At 42.3% G+C, this 19,999-nt stretch overlaps 1 protein-coding gene across 1 annotated transcript in view; it reads left to right on the top strand.

Moving 5' to 3' along the window:
• ASZ1 (ankyrin repeat, SAM and basic leucine zipper domain containing 1) overlaps positions 1-19,999 on the top strand; it is a 47,679-nt gene that overhangs the window by 10,655 nt on the left and 17,025 nt on the right. Inside the window, exons 5-7 of the mRNA XM_075428789.1 lie at positions 11,901-12,012; positions 12,278-12,412; positions 14,879-14,991. Coding sequence (XP_075284904.1) covers positions 11,901-12,012; positions 12,278-12,412; positions 14,879-14,991 — 360 coding nt within the window. The remainder of the gene's footprint in view (positions 1-11,900; positions 12,013-12,277; positions 12,413-14,878; positions 14,992-19,999) is intronic.

Below are 19,999 nucleotides of genomic sequence, written 5' to 3'. Positions count from 1 at the left end.
GATATGTATTTCTCCTAGTACAGTCATTCATTTGATTAAATAAGACTCTGAGCAGTTTGGTCAAATTTAAGTATGTTCCTCATCTGAACAAGATATAAATTTAAGATAAAAACTATTCTTAGTACTTTGTTTGACTGCAGTATAAGGGCAAGAAAGATGTCCTCTGTCTTTCCCAAATCATGTTGCCTCTTCTGTAGAAGGAAGTTAAATCAGTTCATTCTTTATTTAATGCATGTCCGCCTTCTGAGCTTTCTGTGGGTGTCTAGTTATATTCCTTTCACAGCCTGCCTTATACGGAAAATGAAAACCTCTCTGTAAATAAAATATATTTATTCGAGTGCAATCTGGAATAATCCAGATTGAAAGGAGATGTAATCTCCTTTTAAAAACAAGTAACAGCTTGTTTCTGGAATTACCACTATGTGTCTCAGCAGCCTGAAGCAGTGATGTCTGTAGTTGCATCGTCTGATGGAATGTTTCCTTTTGCATCAAAAAGAAAGAAATTCTGGGCTGAACCAGCTTAAACTGTCCTCGCTGTGCTGGAAAAAAAGATATTGTTTAGGTCAAATTGAAACTGCTTGTTTTTCAACTAACTGAAATTCATTTTTTGTACCACAGCTCTTTCACCACATTACCTGAGATACGTGGACTGTGTAGCCCTCTAAAAAGAGCAGAAGGGGAGGCCTGTTGGTTCTCATTAGTAGAATTCAATTACTCTGGGCCCTGAACCTCCACTGTGAGCATGGTACTGATAGACAAGGAAGAAGCATAGTTGTGCCGACGTGCCACTGATGTCTGGTACCAAATTTAAATGCCATTCTTTGTTCTTATCAGAGAGGCTAAAAGTCATTCATAAAAGCAGAGAAAGCTACAGACTCTGAAGTAATTGCATATTGTTGCTGTCAGCTGGGTGTTAGGATAAACATGGGGGAAGTTTTGCATTATTAAACTTCATCCTGGGTGTTTGAAAATGAGTGTAAGCTAGAGTGCAAAGCTGCAAGTTTTCATTTGGAAAGGCCTTTGGCTAAACTTTTTTTAAAAAGTTTGGATTCTGACACAAGAGATGGGAATTTTAAGGGCAAAACTTTATTTATAAACTTAGAGTATATGTTATGCATGGTTGGTCTTCGTATACAAATATTTACTTGCTATCTCTTTGTTTCCTAAGACCTTGTGCTAACATTTGAGTTATGCTTACATACAGCAGATACAGTGTCCAGTTGTGGTTTTTTTTCACTTTTTGCATGAAAATTTAGTAGTCTTTCTCAAATGAAAAGACAAATTAGGTGACAACTAGAAATGTCACATTTGTACCAAACAAAAGTATCAGTTAGATGATAAGGTCTGGATTTTTCAAAAATCTTGGTGCTGCCTTTATTCCTTAGCAGTATTTGACATTGGTGCATGCCACTCCATCATTAGAACTGCTCCAGCAGCAGCTGCTGCTTTTCATGGGCTTCTTCCACTATGTTCTAAAACAGGAGGATGAAACACAGCAAACCAGCTTCTTATGAAGATAAGGAATCAAAACAGACCCTCTATGTGGCACTGCAGTCCCGCTTTAGCCGTTTTGTTAGGGAAAGCAGGATGTTCTGTAGGAGGCCATCAGAACTGTCAGTGAGTTGGGATTATTGTGGGAGTACTGCCTTCCTGATCAGTTTACCACAGGTGTTAAGAACTAAGCTTCACATTGTTTGGCTGTCTCAGCACTGAAGAACAGGAATGATTTTAGGAAGCTTCTCTGTTGTCCATGGACAACTGGATTGTGTGTGAATGCAAAGCAGAATACTTAACTTTGATGGAAGGTAGAATTTGGTGTTTACACTTTCTCTGTTGCACTGTCAGGGCAGCCAGTAGGCTCTTTTATTTCGTATCATCTGGAGGTGACACACAGAAACCTGTAATTTTTTTTTTCTCTAATTCATGAAATGTGCATGAAGCGTGGAAGGACTAGTGAGAAATAAACTGATTTTTGAAATGCAGTCTAAGAAAGATGATGGATTTAGGAGTGGATTGATAGGTAGACAGATGGTTTCTTTGCAGTAGGATAGAGTACTGAGGAGAAAGTATTCAGCTTCCAATATTTCTGCCAAATCAAAATTGGGAACTGAATCCTGGTGGCTGTAAAAACGGTTTTGTTAATGAGAATATGGTGTGTCAAAACACAAGTACTAACTGAAGAGTTTTGAAAAACGAACAATTGGTAAGGTAATGGCTAGGTGAAACAAGAAGGCATTGTAAGACCTGCTCTGTACAGTTTTGGTAGAGCTATTATAGCCTGAGTGCTTCATTTAAGTGAATGCTTTGTTGAGAAGTTTGTTCTGCTTATCTGGTATCATTCACCTCCCTCTTGCTCCAAAAAGTAAGTTATATTCTTTATTATTTTCTAAGACCTGGAAATATTTACGCAGTCTTTTTTTTTTAAACCCTCTTTTAACCTGCAGTGCTTTCTTAAAGGGACGCTGGTTTTATTAATGTTAAGCTGTGATTTTGTTTTAGGCAGAAGGAAGAGGCATGACCAACTGATAACTAAATTACTGCTACAAGGGTTACATGTCATAGGTTGTTTAGTAAATATGGATTTTAGCGATGACATCCTCCAAGTTCTTGTTTACATAGAGTAAAAGAAACCTAATGGCTTTGCCAGTGGGGAGAGTGTTTTGAGTTGACATTTCATACCAATAGCTCTTTGTTAGAAGAAGGTACAAATAGGTGAATGGTTGAAACCTCCTTTATTTTGACATAAGCTCTTTCTCTCTTGTTCTGTATGGGATATGTGGAGGTTTGATTTTGCATGGCTTGTTTTCCCCTCAGTTTTAAAATTTCCAGCACAATAGAGTCCTGGTCAATGACCAAGCCCGTCTTCAGTGTTTCTGCTTTAAAATTATTATGAGTTTTACGTATGTTTAAAGAAAAGTCTTCAGAAAGTATTTGATTATTTTTTTTTCCAATTTTTAGGGTATTACAAGAACAGACCTTTGTCTGTCGTGTCATTGTACAGATTAAAAGTTGAGGTTGAGGCATACTGTAATGTACATGAATACACATACATGAAAACGTAATCACTGCTCAGGTCTTGTATTAAATGGCCTACGTATGTTCACATATGCTTACATTCAGAGCAGTTTTGAGGAGTATCAAAAATGGTTTCGTGATGAAAATTTTGGTCCATTTTGCCCTCTCAAGAAGTTGATAAGGGGAGGAGGAAATTTTCGTTGTAGTGTTGTCCAGTTCATAAGGTAGGTCTCTCTTCAGGTTGCATAGTCAGAATAAACCAATTGTGTAACACCTCAATTTTAGTAAGATATTTATTGCTACTGATAAGATAGTAAGTCTGCACTGCCACATAATAATTTCAGAGACCTTGACATTATCGTTGTATGATAGTTAACCATGCCAAATGACAAACAGTACATCTCAGTAAAGGTAAATAGCCTGGGAAAAGTTAATGCCCTACAGTGCATTTTATGGCTGGGGCAAGAAAATGGGGGAATTTAGTACTGGCTGAACCAAGATCTTTGATCCACTTCAGAACAAAAAATACCTTGTGATGTTACACTGTATTGTACTTCATGCCTTTCACAGAATTTTTTTTTTTAATTCTAGCACTACGAGCTCAGGACAGAAAGACTTTATTTTGTTATGTTGATCAAATATCAGGACCTTGGGACTAAATATAAAAAAAAACAGATGCAAAATTACATTAACCAAGGTACTGTGTTCATCTGGGCTATGTCCATGTGTCTCTTCCCTCCTCTTACCTGAGTTAGGAAGAAGTCAAAAGCAAGGTAAATGTGCGAGTTCTCTGATTTTGGAAGAGTGGCTTTTGAATGTAAATGTTGAAACTTGTCCATCAGATCTTTTGGTAGGCGGAAGGAGTCTAGACACCGAAACAGATGGTTGCACTTTCCCCAGCTAGTATTGACTGTACAGTGGTACCAAAAGTCTTACAGCAGTTGATCACAGTTTCTGGGCAGAGGTATAAAATACTTAGGGACAGTAGCAACAGTAGATGCTATTTTTAACAGAGGCATTCAGACAATGTACTGTAGTGTCTTGGAATGTCACCTGAGCAGCCATTGTGTAAAACAGAAACAAAACCTGCACTGAAATCCAATTAGCATTATATCAGCAACATTCTAGCACAAGTCTATTAAACTTCCAGTCATTGCCACTAGCTTACCCTGATCATGGGTTATTTTCTTAGAATTGGTTTGGGTTTTTTACATGACGGAGAATTGCCCTTTCATTAGGAAGGTGGAGTAGATTTTGCATGTATATACTGAATTTCTTGACTGGAGACTTCACCCCCGCTTTGAAAGTAAAGTTGGAAACGGTTTGAGAAGTTTCTGACTGTGTGGATAACTTTTTTTCTACTTTACATCAAAGTGCGCATGTCTTCAGCTAAACCAACTTGCTTCTGAAAATGTGATGGAGTGAGGATGTAGGAGGACAGGGCAGGATAACTGGGAATGTCATAGTTTAGAGTTCTGCCATCCCCATTGTTAGTTTTTATGCTAATCCCATGTATAATTACATCCTTTGTATTTTTCTAGTCATATGAAGATAACTTTATAGCTGTCTACCTTTCCTCTTCTTGTGTGCTATAGAACTTACGCAAATGCCTTTTTTATTTTTAAAACAATCATGTATACAGAGTTCAGGAGCAGAAAGGTACAAGAACTGGCAGTCTGAAGTGAAGCCTAAAACTAGGGAACCTGAAACTAAGCTGTCACCTTTTCTAGCCCAACCTTCTTACTAGAGCTGTATGTTCCATTCTCCTAACAAGTTCTGCTTCAAGAAGGTGGGGGACTCTACTACCTTGCTCCAGCAGACAGTGCCTGGAAAAAGTATCTTGCAGCTTACAGTACATTAAAGTATATTCTTCCAGTACTACTTGTTGTATAGTGTTTCCCACCTCATCACTTAAAACCCCAATAAGCGAGACAAGGGGGAAATGGCTTTCCTTCCTTTGCTGTGGTCACACTGTTACCAATTCCTTTCTTGGTCTGAAGCTTAGTGTACAGCACTGGAGTGGTGTAACTGGCTCCAGAAGCTTCTGAAGATGCTTCCTGGTTTTCTGAAGTAGCGTTCAGTTTACAGATCAGTAGACTAAAATATTAGCGTCTTGTAGCATTATTACCTTGCTTTGGGATCTGAATAAGAAAAGATTGAGACTAGACACATACAATTAAATTGTTTTATACCTGCTATATATTTTTCGAATGCTAGTGATACACTGGTCTACCTAATAAACATACATCCAGTTACAAGATTTTACATACTGCTTATACTTCTGAAAATCACCAACCTGAAATACTGAATTTTCTGTAGACATCTCCCAAATGGAAGGAAACCTGTGTCTAGATGGAAAACATCTTCTCTTCCTCTCTTCCCTCTCCTGAAGTTTTCCAGGAAGATGAAGTTTGTGTTGCTTGAAAGCATGATCCCAAACATAAGAATGTGTATTTGCCAGGTGTGGTGAATTCTGCGCCACAGATTCAGTTTAGTGGTAACAGACAGGTACTCGGGACATTTTTCAGTGAGACAGCTAGCTATCACTGTATCACCTGGTTTTATCATGGCACATGGTTATCCAGGGTAGGAGGCTCCAAGTGGTAGTTTTTAAGGCTGTTCCACTCAGCTTGTTCTCCTGTGGTTATGTTTTGCCCCATTTTTTGGACAGGATGAAGATGAAGTGAACCTGTAAGAACCTCTTGTTGTATCTTTGTGTAGATGTCACATAGAGAATTCCTGATGTCCCTGAAAACTGAAAAACCTTTTGATTTTGTCTTTTTCTCCAGCCTTACCATTAAGCAGGGAGACCTAAAGATAAAAATTAAAAATACAGACAAAAAAATCTCTTCATCTGCATGAGACCAGTGAAGAATTCTTTGCTTTTTATATAGGTGCTGCATAGCTGGAAGGAAGCATAGTTGAAACAGACATCGTGCTTGATTAATAAATTGCTTGTATGCCTTTTAAGATTTTACTTATTTGCTGACTATGACTTGAGTATCATGTCTGACACAGGCAAATGTTGTGTGGCAAATTGTGCCATACAGAAGGAGTTCATGGATGTGTGGACAAGAAGGTCGTCTGCAAGCCAGATTGCCAAAACCCAAAGGTCCTCACCATTCCTCAATATGACAAATGAATTCTTCAGATCTTTTATCTGGATGGACACTGTACCTTCTATGTACGTTTTTAGATTGCAGTACAATGTACCAATACATTTAATTTCTCTCCAAGTTTAGCGAGAAACAATGGATTTGGCATCTTAAAGCTTGCTGTTGTGTTTGTGGGGATTCTTTGCAGGGTTGGTGAGACGAGGTTGGTTTTCCTTAATGCTCCAGTCTCCCTCTTGTGGGCACACATGTAGGTGGAGCCGATGCAGCATGTGTTCAAGATGGTAAACGGTACCCCTTCATATATACTGGAGTGTAAATGCAATTGCAAATTTATGGAGCACTGTATATGTTTTTATTCTGAAACAGTTTGTACCCTTTGAAATTAAAACTCGACCATTCACTTGGAATGCTTGAGGTACTAATTGCATATTCGTGTTGGTGGACCTTTTGAATATCACGGTTATTGGGTTTTACTTAACAAAAGGAGAAACTTCTTCAGTGGCTTTAATGTCATTGAGTGGTTGCCTTGATTTCAGATGCCATATCTGCAGTACTGTGCAGCTGTAACCACTACATGATGTTCTTTGGAGAAAAGAGTGTTCTGTAGTCTCTGGATATTTCTTCAGTATTTTTCCTTTGAAAAAAGCAGAAGGTAATTGTGAGGTAGTAGCAGTGTGCAAGTCCCAAGAAAAAGGAAAGAAAAAAAAAAAAAAGACGAAGAAATGAAAACAGGCATGAGTAGACTGTTTTTGCAGTCAAAGGCTACATGCCACTGAATAGAAATAAGTGTGGGAGTGAGTGTCTGCAGTGGGCAAGCAGGTTTGATTTCTGTTGCTACAAATAATTAAGTTGTAATCAACTTCTGTTCATTCTTTAAAATATAGGTATCTGTAGATATTTTCTCTATTTTTGTAGTAGTCTTCATAAGATCACAGGGTAATTCAGGTGAGAAGGGACATCAGGATGTCTGTAATCCAACTTCTTCCTTAAAGCCACCTCTGCTGTGATGTTGGGCTAGGTTGCCATCTGGTCTTAAAATCCGCCAAAAAAAGAGACTGCAAAACTTCTCTGAGCAGCCAGTTGCACTAACTGACTGTGCCCCATGATAAAAATGTCTCCTTATATTGAGTCAGAACTTCTGCTTTTGCAGTGCTGGTGGGCTAAATTGAATTAGTTATAGAGTGAGGCAAGTCTTTTCATTACCAAGTTCCTTTCTCTTATTGACTGTATGTCTGGTAGGGCTGGTTACCTTTTGTTTTGCTTATGTCCAAGTAATTGACTTTTTTTCCCTAACATAAGGGTCTTTCAAATTTCTAATATGATTGGATGTTTTTTCCGTGTACTTTTAGCTATGTTTGCATAAGACAAAATATTATCCTTTTGTGAACGAGCAATAACAAGGAAAGATGAGCAAAGCCCTAGAGCTAGCAATACTCTGGAAGGAGGCAAAAAGTCTGTATTTTAAGACAGCTGCTTTGATTTACGTGTGCTTTTTGGGGTCCCTCTAGTGGTCGGTGTTGAACTTACTGTTAAAAAACAGAGTACTGAAAACCACGATCCTCCCTTCAAGTATATCCTAATAATACAGGATAATCTTTTGACAGCAGATTTTTGGCACAGAGCTGTACATTAAAAGCAATACATGGTGGTTTTTCAGGAAAAATGTTGCATTTTAAGATACAATAAATTTTAATTCAACATCACTAGTAAAACATTTTAGCTTAAATCTGATTACTTGATAAGCACCAGACACTCACAGAATCACAGAATGGTAGGGGTTGGAAGGGACCTCTGTGGGTCATCTAGTCCAACCCTCCTGCTGAAGCAGGGTCACCTACAGCAGGCTGCACAGGACCTTGTCCAGGTGGGTCTTGAATATCTCCAGAGAAGGAGACTCCACAGCCTCCCTGGGCAGCCTGTTCCAGTGCTCCGTCACCCTCAGAGGGAAGAAATTCTTCCTCATGTTCAGGTGGAACTTCCTGTGCCTCAGTTTGTGCCCATTGCCCCTTGTCCTGTCACTGGGCACCACTGAAAAGAGCTTGGCCCCATCCTCCTGACACCCACCCTTAAAATATTTATAAGCATTTATTAGGTCCCCTCACAGCCTTCTCTTCTTCAGGCTGAACAAGCCCAGCTCTCTTAGCCTCTCCTCATAGGAGAGACGTTCCAGTCCCCTCACCATCCTCGTAGCCCTCCACTGGACTCTCTCCAGTAGCTCTTCATCTTTCTTGAAGTGGGGAGCCCAGAACTGGACACAGTACTCCAGATGAGGCCTCACCAGGGCAGTGTAGAGGGGAAGGAGAACCTCCCTCGACCTGCTGCCCACACTCTTCTTGATGTACCCCAGGATCCCATTGGCCTTCTTGGCAGCCAGGGCACACTGCTGGCTCATGGTCAATCTGTCGTCCACCAGGACACCCAGGTCCCTCTCCGCAGAGCTGGTCTCCAGCAGGTCCACCCCAAGCCTGTACTGATGCATGGGGTTGTTCCTCCCCAGGTGCAGGACCCTGCATTTGCCTTTGTTGAACCTCATCAGGTTCCTCTGTGCCCAACTTTCCAGCCTGTCCAGGTCATGCTGAATGGCAGCACAGCCTTCTGGTGTGTCTACCACACCTCCCAGTTTGGTGTCATCAGCAAACTTGCTGAGGGTACATTCTAACTCTTCATCCAGGTCGTTGATGAAGAAGTTGAACAAGGCTGGGCCCAGTACTGACCCCTGAGGGACACCACTAGTTACAGGCCTCCAACTAGACTCAGCGCCGCTGATGACAACCCTCTGAGTTCTGCCATTCAGCCAGTTCTCAATCCACTTCACCGACCACTCATCCAGCCCACACTTCCTGAGCTTCCCTAGGAGGATATCATGGGAGACTGTGTCGAAAGCCTTGCTGAAGTCGAGGTAGACAACATCCACGGCTCTCCCTTCGTCTACCCAGCCAGTCATGTCATCGTAGAAAGGTATTAGATTGGTCAGGCATGATTTCCCCTTGATGAATCCATGCTGACTACTCCTGATAACCTTCTTTTCTTCCACTTGCTTGATGATGGCCTCCAGGATAAGCTGTTCCATCACCTTTCCCGGGATGGAGGTGAGGCTGACCGGCCTATAGTTCCCTGGGTCCTCCTTCTTGCCCTTTTTGAAGATTGGCGTGACATTGGCCTTTCTCCAGTCCTCGGGCACCTCTCCTGTCCTCCAGGACCTCTCAAAGATGATGGGGAGTGGCTCAGCAATGACATCCGCCAGCTCCCTCAGTACTCGTGGGTGCATTCCATCGGGGCCCATGGATTTGTGGACATCCAGATCACTTAAGCGATCCCTCACACAGTCCTCCTCGACCAAGGGAAAGTCGTCCTCTCTGTAGGCTTCTTCTCTTACCTCCGGGGCCTGGGATTCCTGAGGGCCTGCCTTGGCACTGAAGACTGAAGCAAAGAAGGCATTCAGTAGCTCTGCCTTCTCCACATCCTCCGTCACCAGGACACCCACCTCATTCAGCAGCGGCCCCACGTTGTCCCTAGCCTTCCTTTTGCTGCTGATGTAGTTGAAGAAGCTCTTCTTGTTGTTTTTGACATCCCTTGACAGCTTCAATTCCAGGTGGGCCAAGGCCTTCCTCGTCGCATCCCTGCATGCTCTGACCACGTTCCTGTACTCTTCCCAAGTGGCCTGTCCCTCTTTCCACATTCCATGGACCTTTCTCTTCTGCCTGATCTCCGCTAGAAGCTCCTTGTTTAACCATGCAGGTCTCCTGCCTCTTTTGCTCGATTTCTTTCTCAGGGGGATGCGTTGCTCCTGAGCATGGAGGAAGTGTTGTTTAAAGAGCGACCAGCACTCATGGACCCCCCTGCCTTCGAGAGCCCTGGCCCACGGGATTCCTTCCAGTAGCTCCTTGAAGAGGGCAAAGTCAGCCCTCCTGAGGTCCAGGGTTTTGATCCTGCTTATCGCCCTGCTTCCTCCACGCAGAATCCTGAACTCGACCATTTCATGGTCACTGCAGCCGAGTCTACCTCCAACCTTCACATCCTCTACCAGCCCCTCCTGGTTTGTTAGTACAAGGTCCAGCAGCGCGCCTTTCCTTGTTGGTTCCTCCACCACTTGCATCAGAAAGTTATCATCGATGCTCTGTAGGAACCTCCTGGATTGCGCCTGCCTAGCTGTATGGTCTTCCCAGCTGATGTCAGGGTGGTTGAAGTCCCCCATAAGAACCAGGGCCTGTGACTGTGAGGCTGCTTGCAGCTGCCTGTAGAAGGCCTCATCAACCTCCTCCTCCTGGTCAGGTGGCCTGTAGTACACACCCACCGTAATGTCACCTCCACATCTTTGACTCTGATACTGCATTTTTTTTCAATTCTGCAGTCTTATTCCACTGAAGAATAAGTGTCAGGCATCCGGAAAGATATTTTTCTAACAGGAGCTTTTGAGCAATATTTTTTTTTCTTTCAAAATATTCAGAGCAATTTACAATGACTGTATCTTGTAAGCATCTCAATAGAAGCAGAAGATCAGTAGACTGTTGTCATAATGGTTGAGGTATAAAAAAAAAGAATAAAGATGGTGTCTGTAAGTACTCCCTTCTTCAGCAATTGTGAAAAATAGTAATATATGTAGGAGAGAAAGCATCAACATATACACTTATGGGAACAGAAAATAAAAATGGAATACAGGATAAAAATATCTTGATGTTCATTTAGTTTTAGTACTCTAAAAGTTAAGATTTTCAGTATAGTATTTGTATGTAATTCTCTGAAGACTCCTCTCAGGCATGCTCTGGGCAGGGGGCAGCTGAATACGTGTGCACCCTGTGCTATTGCACTGCACCTGGGCACGCCGGCAAGAGTTGTGTGACCTGTGATTCTTTTGCTTACGTTATTTTTACCAGAGAGGGTTTTGCAAGTATGTACACAGTTGTTGTTCTTAATATTCTTTCTCTTAAGTGTTCGGTTGTGATTTACAACTTGACCTGCACAAAACTGCATATTTCTTTTCAGAACTTTGGATTTAAGTTAAACTGTATATAGAATTCGTCACTTAAGCCGTGTCTTTTAAAAATAATTTTTGAAGTAAAAAATTAAAGTCTCTGCCACTTTTTCGAGGGGAAAAAATGGGTGATTCGCTGATACTCTCTGCTTTTAGTAGGGTGAAAACTGTGATCTGCAGTTATACTGACTCCCTTCTCGTTAACCGTGTCTGTGTGCTAAATGAGCGGCCTGCTGCTGGATCTGTAGACTATCTGGTAGCAGCAGGAGGGATAGTCTTTAAAAACTGGTTTTGTGTAGTTCAGAACCAAAACAGAAATGGTTTAGTCACCAAGCTACGATGTTTCATAGCTGGGATGTATTAAGGTTATTTGTATGTTAATACACTACTTGAATTTGGAGGTAATAAAACATCTTTCTTTTTTTTTTTTTTTTTTAAACTTCCAGTAATACTATAATACTATAGGTCTATATTCTAAACTCCTGGAAGAGTCCTGTTTAGTTTCCTCTAAGTTTCCTTCTTGTGGAGGATAACAATTAACTTCTTGACTTAAATTCACTCAGAATATAAATGGCAACTCTTAAAATATTTAAAAATTGCTAACTGGACGTAAGTCAGTTGCTGAATCTGTATGTTCTGTTAAGTTAACCCTTGTGCTGAAGAGTGACTGTGGTGTCTTCAGCTTAGTTCTAATATAGAACAGATAATCTTTGCAGAATTGAGGTGCTCTACTTGACAATGTGGTTGGATTTTGATATCTTGAAATACTTATTTTCACCTTTCCCTCTTCCTTGCAGGAGACGAATGACTCCATTGATGTATGCAGCTAGAAAAGGCTGTCCTCAGGTTGTTGCACTTCTTATCGCTCATGGATCACACGTAAACGCCCAAGATGAAAATGGATATTCAGTAAGTGATTTACTTCTGTGTACTGTAATTAATGATAACATTCTTGAAAAGCAAGAACCCAAAAGTTTTTTTTTAAGTACAACTTTCTCAGAAATACTTATCGGTATATTCTTCTGCTTAACACCACTTCCAGTTTCTTTTGCATTACTTGTGTTTGTCTCCAGATTCTACCATGTAAGAACTTGTGAAGGTTGCATTATTGGTTGAACCTCTCTTCTTTTTTTCTCCATGTGTAAATTTGGTAAAATAAAGTTGTTCTTTGCAGGCATTAATGTGGGCAGCACAGCAGGGACATAAAAGTGTAATTTTTAAGTTGCTTGAGCTGGGAGCTGACAAAAATCTACAGACTAAGGATGAGAAAACAGCAGCAGAGCTAGCAAAAATCAATAAACACTCAGAGGTATTTAATTTCATTTCTCTTTGAAATGCAAATTCTGTGTTTTGCCTCAAATCTGTTCATTGTTTATAGTTTTCTGTAGAAGCGTTTGTTTAATAACTGAATTATAGAAGTTAGTTGGACACTTGTGCTGTTACATCTATGTAGACTATTTTCTGTTACATCCCAACTTATTGCAGGGCTTTGAGTGCTATATAGTAATACTTTGGGAACCTTTTTTTTTCCAGAATCCTTGACTTCAGATTTAGAATACAGAGCAAGGGATTATTTATGTTAGTAATGTTGATATGAGAAGTAGAAAAATAATGTGTTGTTTTTTTTTCCTGTTTGCCAAAGAGTGTGAGAGAATGCTGATAGCAAACTAATTTGCAGTGTGTAGTTTCTGATGGAATTTGGAAGTGAAAAGACTGAAGCTAAAAAAAGGGGAGTTGGTACTGACCATCTTCAAAATCCATTCTCAGGAGGGAAAAAGGTGTAAAATAATGTAAAATGGCTATTAGACTGTTGGAAGAGCAGCCACTAATTATCAAGGTAGAGAGAGAGTTGCTGAAGAGAACATATATTCTCCTAAAATAAGTCTGTTTACTGCTGTTACCAGATGATGCATGGTGGATCAGTCAGACCAGATTTCTGTGTGTTTTGCTTTGAGCAGTTCTTAACCAATGGTGTGGCTTTTTGCAATGGCTCTTCAAAAATGTATAATTCACTCTAATGAATTGTGATTCACTTTACAGCTTCTTTTTCTTTCTTTCCTACTTTCTTTCTTCTCTTTTTTTTTTTTTTTTTCCCTGCCAGACTCTAGGGCTAGGCAGGGGCAAAAATGACAACTATGCACAAAGCTGTCACTGTAGGCTAGCAAGATCAGTGTCTGAGGCTCAGTGATCTGTTGGCTCAGGTTACTGAAAGAGGCTACAAGTGCCTTCTGCCGTTGATAAATGACTTGTTCAGCAGGCTACGGCCATATAATCTTTTAACATGACTTGCTCTAATGTGGAAGGAGTACAGGCTCCTCACACTTGAGAGGTGGGTCTTGCCTCTTGACCTGTGAAGCGCTAACTTTCACACAGTTACTGCGAAGTCTTACAGATGGTATTGAGATATTTAACGGTCATGAGCTTCTTCCAGCTTGGGGGTCTGCTCGTCAGGCTGTTGACAACTCAGGGGACTGTCACACAGACTATGTCTGCAGAAACTGTATCTGGAAGGGGAGATATTTTTCCAACATATTCTACTGGGTTTTGCTTGGATGGAGTTACTTTTCTTTCTAGCATCCTGTATGGTGCTGTGCTTTAGGTTTGTGACCAAAACAGTGTTGATAACACACCAGTATTCTAGCTGTTGCTGATGAGTGCTTGTGGATCATCAAGCCCTTCACTGTTTCTTATGCCCCCCCTCCACTCCCAGGAAGTAGACAGGGGGTGAGCAAGAGATTGGGAGGGGGCACAGCCAGGACAGCTGACCCCAACTGACCAGAGGGATACTCTGTACCAGATAAAACCAAGCTCGGCAATAAAATTGTGGGGAGAGTTTTTCCAAAGTAGCCACTGCTTGGAGACTGGCTGGGCATTGGTCTGCCGGCGGGAGGTGGCGAGTGATTGCCTTTGCATCACTTAGTTTTTTGGGGTTTTTTTCCATTTGTTTATTGAACGGTGTGTATCTCAACCCATGAATTTTTTCTCACTTTTGCCCTTGATTCTACCCCATCTTGCTGGAGGAGGAGAGTCAGTGGGTGACTGAGTACGCTTATTTGCCAGCTGGCTTCAACCCACCACACATACATGTATATGCGTATGTGAATATGTATATAAAACTGGCTAGTCACCTGAATTTCAGGAAAGTGGTTTCACCATCCCTTTAGGTTTATGGAGATTCTACTTGTTTTGCTGGATTTTCTAGTAACTATCTCAAAACTCACACAGGCAATTCAGCTTCTGGAATCCATCACTGATGCATAGTGATGTGTGGCAGAAGGCTTCCTTCTTCAATCAGTTGAAAGAATCGCTGTCTGTCAGATATAGTTAACTTAGATTGTCAGTTGTAAATTGCTGAATGTTGGGTCCATATATGCGCTGGAAATGGAGATGTTAAAAAAGTCATATGCCTTGTGCTCTTCAGGCAACTTATTCCTTTGACTATGTAGAACTCTTGGCTGCAAACCATAAAAATAAATATCTGATGTATTGCTGCTTCTGTAGAGACAGATGCTAGCTTTTTTAGACTACATTATGTATACTGTTTTGCTCTGCATCAGTTCGTGCAGGAATTTGGTTGATTCAGAAATGCTCTTGATAAACAGTGTGGGCTTAGTCTTAACTCCTCGTTGTAGTTGTATTCTTTAGAGAAGTGGCAGATGTTTCGTGTTCCCTGTAACTAGTAATTTATGATAGAACTCTTTATAGTCTTACTCCTGTGTATTTCTTTTATGCATTTTGAGTTTGAGTAATAATGAATTCATTTTGGCTCTTCCAGATTTATAGTTTACTCTCTTTGGCTGCAAATCACTTGCAAGGGGGATATCGTGAAACGATTAAGCAAGAGGCTATCTACAAATTTCTGACAGCTGTCCCTAACCACAGCGTTGGGTAAATAGAATCACAGTGTAATTTTAGCTTCTAAACATTCCTAAGAGATTGTATTTGTTCATGTCAGTGATTGAGTTGTACTGATAATATGGTGTATTGTTTGGAGTGCTACCAAGAGTCCACAGTAAGTATATTAATGTACTACGAATTTTTCAAGATTGCAAAGTTCCTTTGCATTATAAACAAAGAGCATGCTCTAGATCTTTCCTTCCTCTCACTTGGTGTAAGGTATAGTAGAGCCAGAGTCCAATGTCACTTCATTTCAGCTCTGTTAAATTTGTATGCTCCCCTGTTGGATATTCCTTGTTGTGTGGTTGTCTTGATTTGGTGTTAAAATTTTGATGCTTTCACTGAATGCCTGTTTTCAGCTTCATGCCACCAGGAAGACCTATGTCCTTTTCTTTTTATCTGCATATGTGAGAGTCAAAATCAAGTGTGAACACCAGTTAAGCTCTAGAAACATTTTGCATAGCATGCCCCTGATGCTGAAGCTTGCAGGTGTCCTATGACTGAAATCAGCCCCTGCTTCCGCAAATTCAAAGATCTCTGATACAGTTTTGTCCCAGAACATGTTGGCTAAGAAGTCCTCAACAAACCATCCACTTGCCTCCTTGAATCATAGAATCTTAAGGTTGGAAAAGAACTCCAAGATCATGAAGTACAACCGTCAACGCAGCATCACCATGCCTGCTAAACCATGTCTTGAAGTGCCATATCTACATGTTTTTTGAACACCTCCAGGCATAGTGACTCCACCACTTCCTTGGGCAGCCTGTTCCAATGCTTTACAACTCTTTCAGTAAAGAAATTTTCCCTAATATCCAATCTAAACCTCCCCTGATGCAACTTGAGGCCATTTCCTCTTGTCCTATTGCTTGTTACTTGGGAGAAGAGACCAACACCTGCCTCACTGCAACCTCCTTTCAGGTAGTTGTAGAGAGCAATAAGGTCTCCCTTCAGCCTCCTCTTCTCCAGTTCCCTCAGCTGCTCCTCATAAGACTTGTTCTCCAGACCCTTCACCAGCTTCATTGCCCTTCTTTAGACATGCTCCAGCACCTCAGTGTCTTTCCTGTAGCAAGGAGCCCAAAATTGAACACAGTATTCGAGGTGCGGCCTCACCAGTGCCGAGTACAGGGGCACGATCACCTCCCTACTCCTGCTGGCCACACTGTTCCTGATCAAAGCCAGGATGCCTTTGGCCTGCTTGGCCACTTGGGCACACTGCTGGCTCGTGTTCAGCCGGCTGTTGACCAGCACCCCACGGTCCTTTTCCCTCTGAGCAGCTTTCCAGCCACTCCTCCCCAGGCCTGCAGCGTTGCATGGGGTTGTTGTGACCGAAATACAGGACCTGGCACTTGGCCTTGTTGAACCTCATGCAACCGACCTCTGGCCATCGATCCAGCCTGTCCAGATCCCTCTGCAGAGCTTTCCTGCCCTCAAGCAGATCAATGCTCCTGCCCACATTGGTGTCATCTGCAAACTTACTGAGGGAGCATTCAGTCCCCTCATCCAGATCATTGATGAAGATATTAAACAAGACTGGCTCCAAAATTGAGCCCTGGGGAACTTCGCTTGTGACTGGCTGCCATGAGCCCTGGGGAACATCGCTTGTGACTGGCTGCCGACTGAGTTTAACTCCATTCACCACCACTCTCTGCACTCGGCCATCCAGACGTTTTTTACCCAGTGAAGAGTACACCTGTCAGTCATGAGCCGCCAGCTTCTCTAGGAGGATGCTGTGGGAAACAGTATCAAAGGCCTTACTAAAGTCCAGGTAGACAACATCCACAGCCTTTCCTTAAACCACTAGGCAGGTCACCTGGTCATAGAAGGAGATCAGGTTGGTAAGTAGGATCTGCCTTTCATGAACCCATGCTGACTGGGCCTGATCCCCTGGTTGTCCTGCACATGCTGGGTGAGTGCACTCAAGATGAACCACTACAGAACCTTCCCTGACACTGCAAGTCCGGCTGACAGGCCTGTAGTTCCCAGGATCCTCCTTCCGGCCCTTCTTCTAGATGGATGTTACATTGGCAAGCCTCCAGTCATCTGGGACCTCCCTGTTAGCCTGAACTGCTGATAAAAGATGGAGAGAGGCTTGGCAAGCTCCTCCACCAGCTTCCTCTGTACTCTCAGGTGGATGCCATCTGGCCCCATAGACTTCTGAGTGTCCAGGTGGCATAGCAGGTTGTTAACTCCTTCATCTTGAATTATGGGAGGTTTATTCTGCTCTCCATCCCTGTCTTCCAGCTCAGGGGACTGAATACGCTGGGAATAACTGGTATGGCTATTAAATACGGAGGCAAAGAAGGCGTTAAGTACCTTGGCCTTTTCCTCATTCTCAGTGGCAATGTTCCCCCTCCCCTGCATCCGATAAGGGATGGAGATTCTGCTTGGCTCTCTTTTTGTTGTTAATGTATTTGTAAAAACATGTTTTGTTATCTCTTACAACAGTGGCCAGCCGGAGTTCTAGCTGGGCTTTTGCTGTTCTAATTTTCTCTCTGTATGACCTAACGAGATCCTTGTACTCTTCTTGAGTCACTTGCCCCTGCTTCCAAAAGTGGTAAACTCTCCTTTTTTTCCAGAGTCGCAGCAAAAGCTCACAGTTCAGCCAGGCTGGTCCTCTTCCCCACCAGTTAGTCTTATGGCACATGGGGGCAACCTGTTCCTGTGCCTTTAAGACTTCCTGCCTGAACAATGTCTAGCCTGGACCACTTTGCCCTTCAGGACTGTCTCCCAAGGGACTCTCTCAACCAGTGTCCTGAACAGGCCAAAGTCTGCCCTCCAGAAGTCCATGGTGGTGGTTTTGCTGACCCTCCTCCTTACTTCACCAAGAACTGAGAGCTCTGTCCATGGTCACTAAGCCCAAGACAGCCTCCAACCACCACATGTCCCACCAGTCCTTCTCTGTTAATAAACAGCAGGTCAAGCGAGGCACCTCCCCTGGTAGGCTCAGTTACCAGCTGCATCAGGAAGTCACCTTCCACATGCTCCAGGAACCTCCTAGACTGCTTCCTCTCTGCTGTGTTATATTTCCAGCAGGCGTCTGGTGAGTTGAAGTCCCCCACCAGAACAAGGTCTAGCGATTGTGAGACTTCTGCCAGCCGCTTGTAGAATGCTTCATCTACCTCTTCAATCCTGGTTGCGCAGTCTATGACACACTCCCTGGAGCTTGAGCTGCATGGTCTAGAGAAGACAACTTCAGTGCCCATAGTCTGTTCTGGCTGGTCAGATTTGATTCTTCATGTCCCTGCTCAGCCAGGTCATGCTGCATTTGAAACGCCCTAGTTTTGTATCATAAGGCTGATGGCAGTTCACTAGGTAGCAGTTTGCATTGAGGTAGTCTCAGTCAGAGTACCTCAGTTTGGACAAAGCCTCACCAGATTCTGTTGCTAGATGAATGTAGATGTCAGTCAGATTTTTATTCTCTGGTGCTTCAACCACAGTCGTCTTTGAGGTGCTTCTTGGAGCAGAGAGGAGAAGGCTTTGCATGGTGAAATCAAGTACCTGTGCTGTCCTCTTTGTTCTTGCATCTTACTACTCATAGATTCCCAAAGGCGTTGTTCTGGGTGTATCTCCCCATGTATGAACCAGGTCTCCCATGGGATCTGTCTGCTCCTTCAGGCTCATCATGAATCCCTGCATACTTGCCATGAAGCTGACGTTCTTTTAAATAGATTGGTCTTCTAGTACTCTTCACAATGACTCATACTCCTAGATAGAGTTTGTACTTAATGACCTTGGTGTTAGAACAGATCTCTCTTTTTTTGATAGGTTTAGGTTATTTAGGAACTTCCCAGGCTTTTTCTGGTATAGGGAAATAGACTTAACGCTATGCAGCAGTTATCCAAATGGACTTAGTGCTGTTGAAACCTGACAGCGGCTAGAGGATGTTCTACCAGTGTTTGGGTAGTCTTCATAAGCTTTTAATATAAGACACTGGAATCCTGAAGCCCACTTAAAATACTTTGTAGCAGCCAGATGTCTAGCTATGCAAATACAATTCTGTGTTAGGCAATGCTTGGACTTCCAGGATTTTGCAATGTTTTCAGTAGTCTTTTTCTAAACTCTAGTGGTTTTCTCTGCGTCTGGTGAGCATCTGATTTGTTTGTATGAACAGACGTTTCTGTCAAGCCCAAGGATTTTTATATTAACAATAGCAAGTTCTGATGTTTCATAACTTTGAGCATTTCTGGTAATTAGTAGAACTCTTGGTTTCAGGAAACAGTCCCTTGGAGTGTACCAGATGTCTGGCTCTTACATGCCTGTTTTTACAAATATAGCTTGTCCATTTACACACACATACTCACCCCCTAGTGAGTTGTGGTTTTTTTCATCTGGTGATAGTCAAGAGGTATGCTGATACCTGTGTTTACTCCATCATGGTTCCTTGAGCTGGATGTCTCCTTCCTGCCATTTGCATGCATAATTTTTATCACAGACATTGCCAGTCGTCTTCTCAAGTCCCTGTTCTCTCAGTTGCTCCTAATGCATCATCTGGTACTTGCTGTCAGTTGTGCCCCAGCATGCTGAGTCAGTGAGTGTAATTTGTCATCCTTGCTGTTGTCATCCTTTTGTCATCTTTAGGTAGTGAGTGTAGATTCCATCATTGCTGTCTGCCATCCTAATTAGACAATTGTCCTGGCTCCAGAGCCCTGGGCTATAGAAGGAAATGCACATACCTGTCAGGAATTTGCTTTCTTCAGCTCCCTGATTAGGTCCTTTTCTGGTTCCTGGGCTTTCAAGTTATTGTCTGGATGCTGAATAGCCTTTTCTCTGATTCTGGGAAAAAGTGTCCTTTGCTTGCACCTTTATCAGAAGCAAAAGTCTTGAGTTATACCCAAGGACTCCCAACACCTTTGCAAACTGGGCACTTTGAATGCCTAAATAACAACATTTCATCACTGCAGGTCATTCATACACTGTCTCCTCTTGCCAGCTGAAGGGCATTGGCTGTACATGCAGTGTTTGGATGTATATGTGAATTGCTTACTTCAAAGACTGGTTG

The sequence above is a fragment of the Opisthocomus hoazin genome, chromosome 8, assembly GCF_030867145.1.
Source record: "Opisthocomus hoazin isolate bOpiHoa1 chromosome 8, bOpiHoa1.hap1, whole genome shotgun sequence".
NCBI lineage: Eukaryota > Metazoa > Chordata > Aves > Opisthocomiformes > Opisthocomidae > Opisthocomus > Opisthocomus hoazin.
The sequence above is the reverse complement of the archived record's forward strand: the minus strand, read 5'-3'. Positions and strand labels throughout refer to the sequence as shown.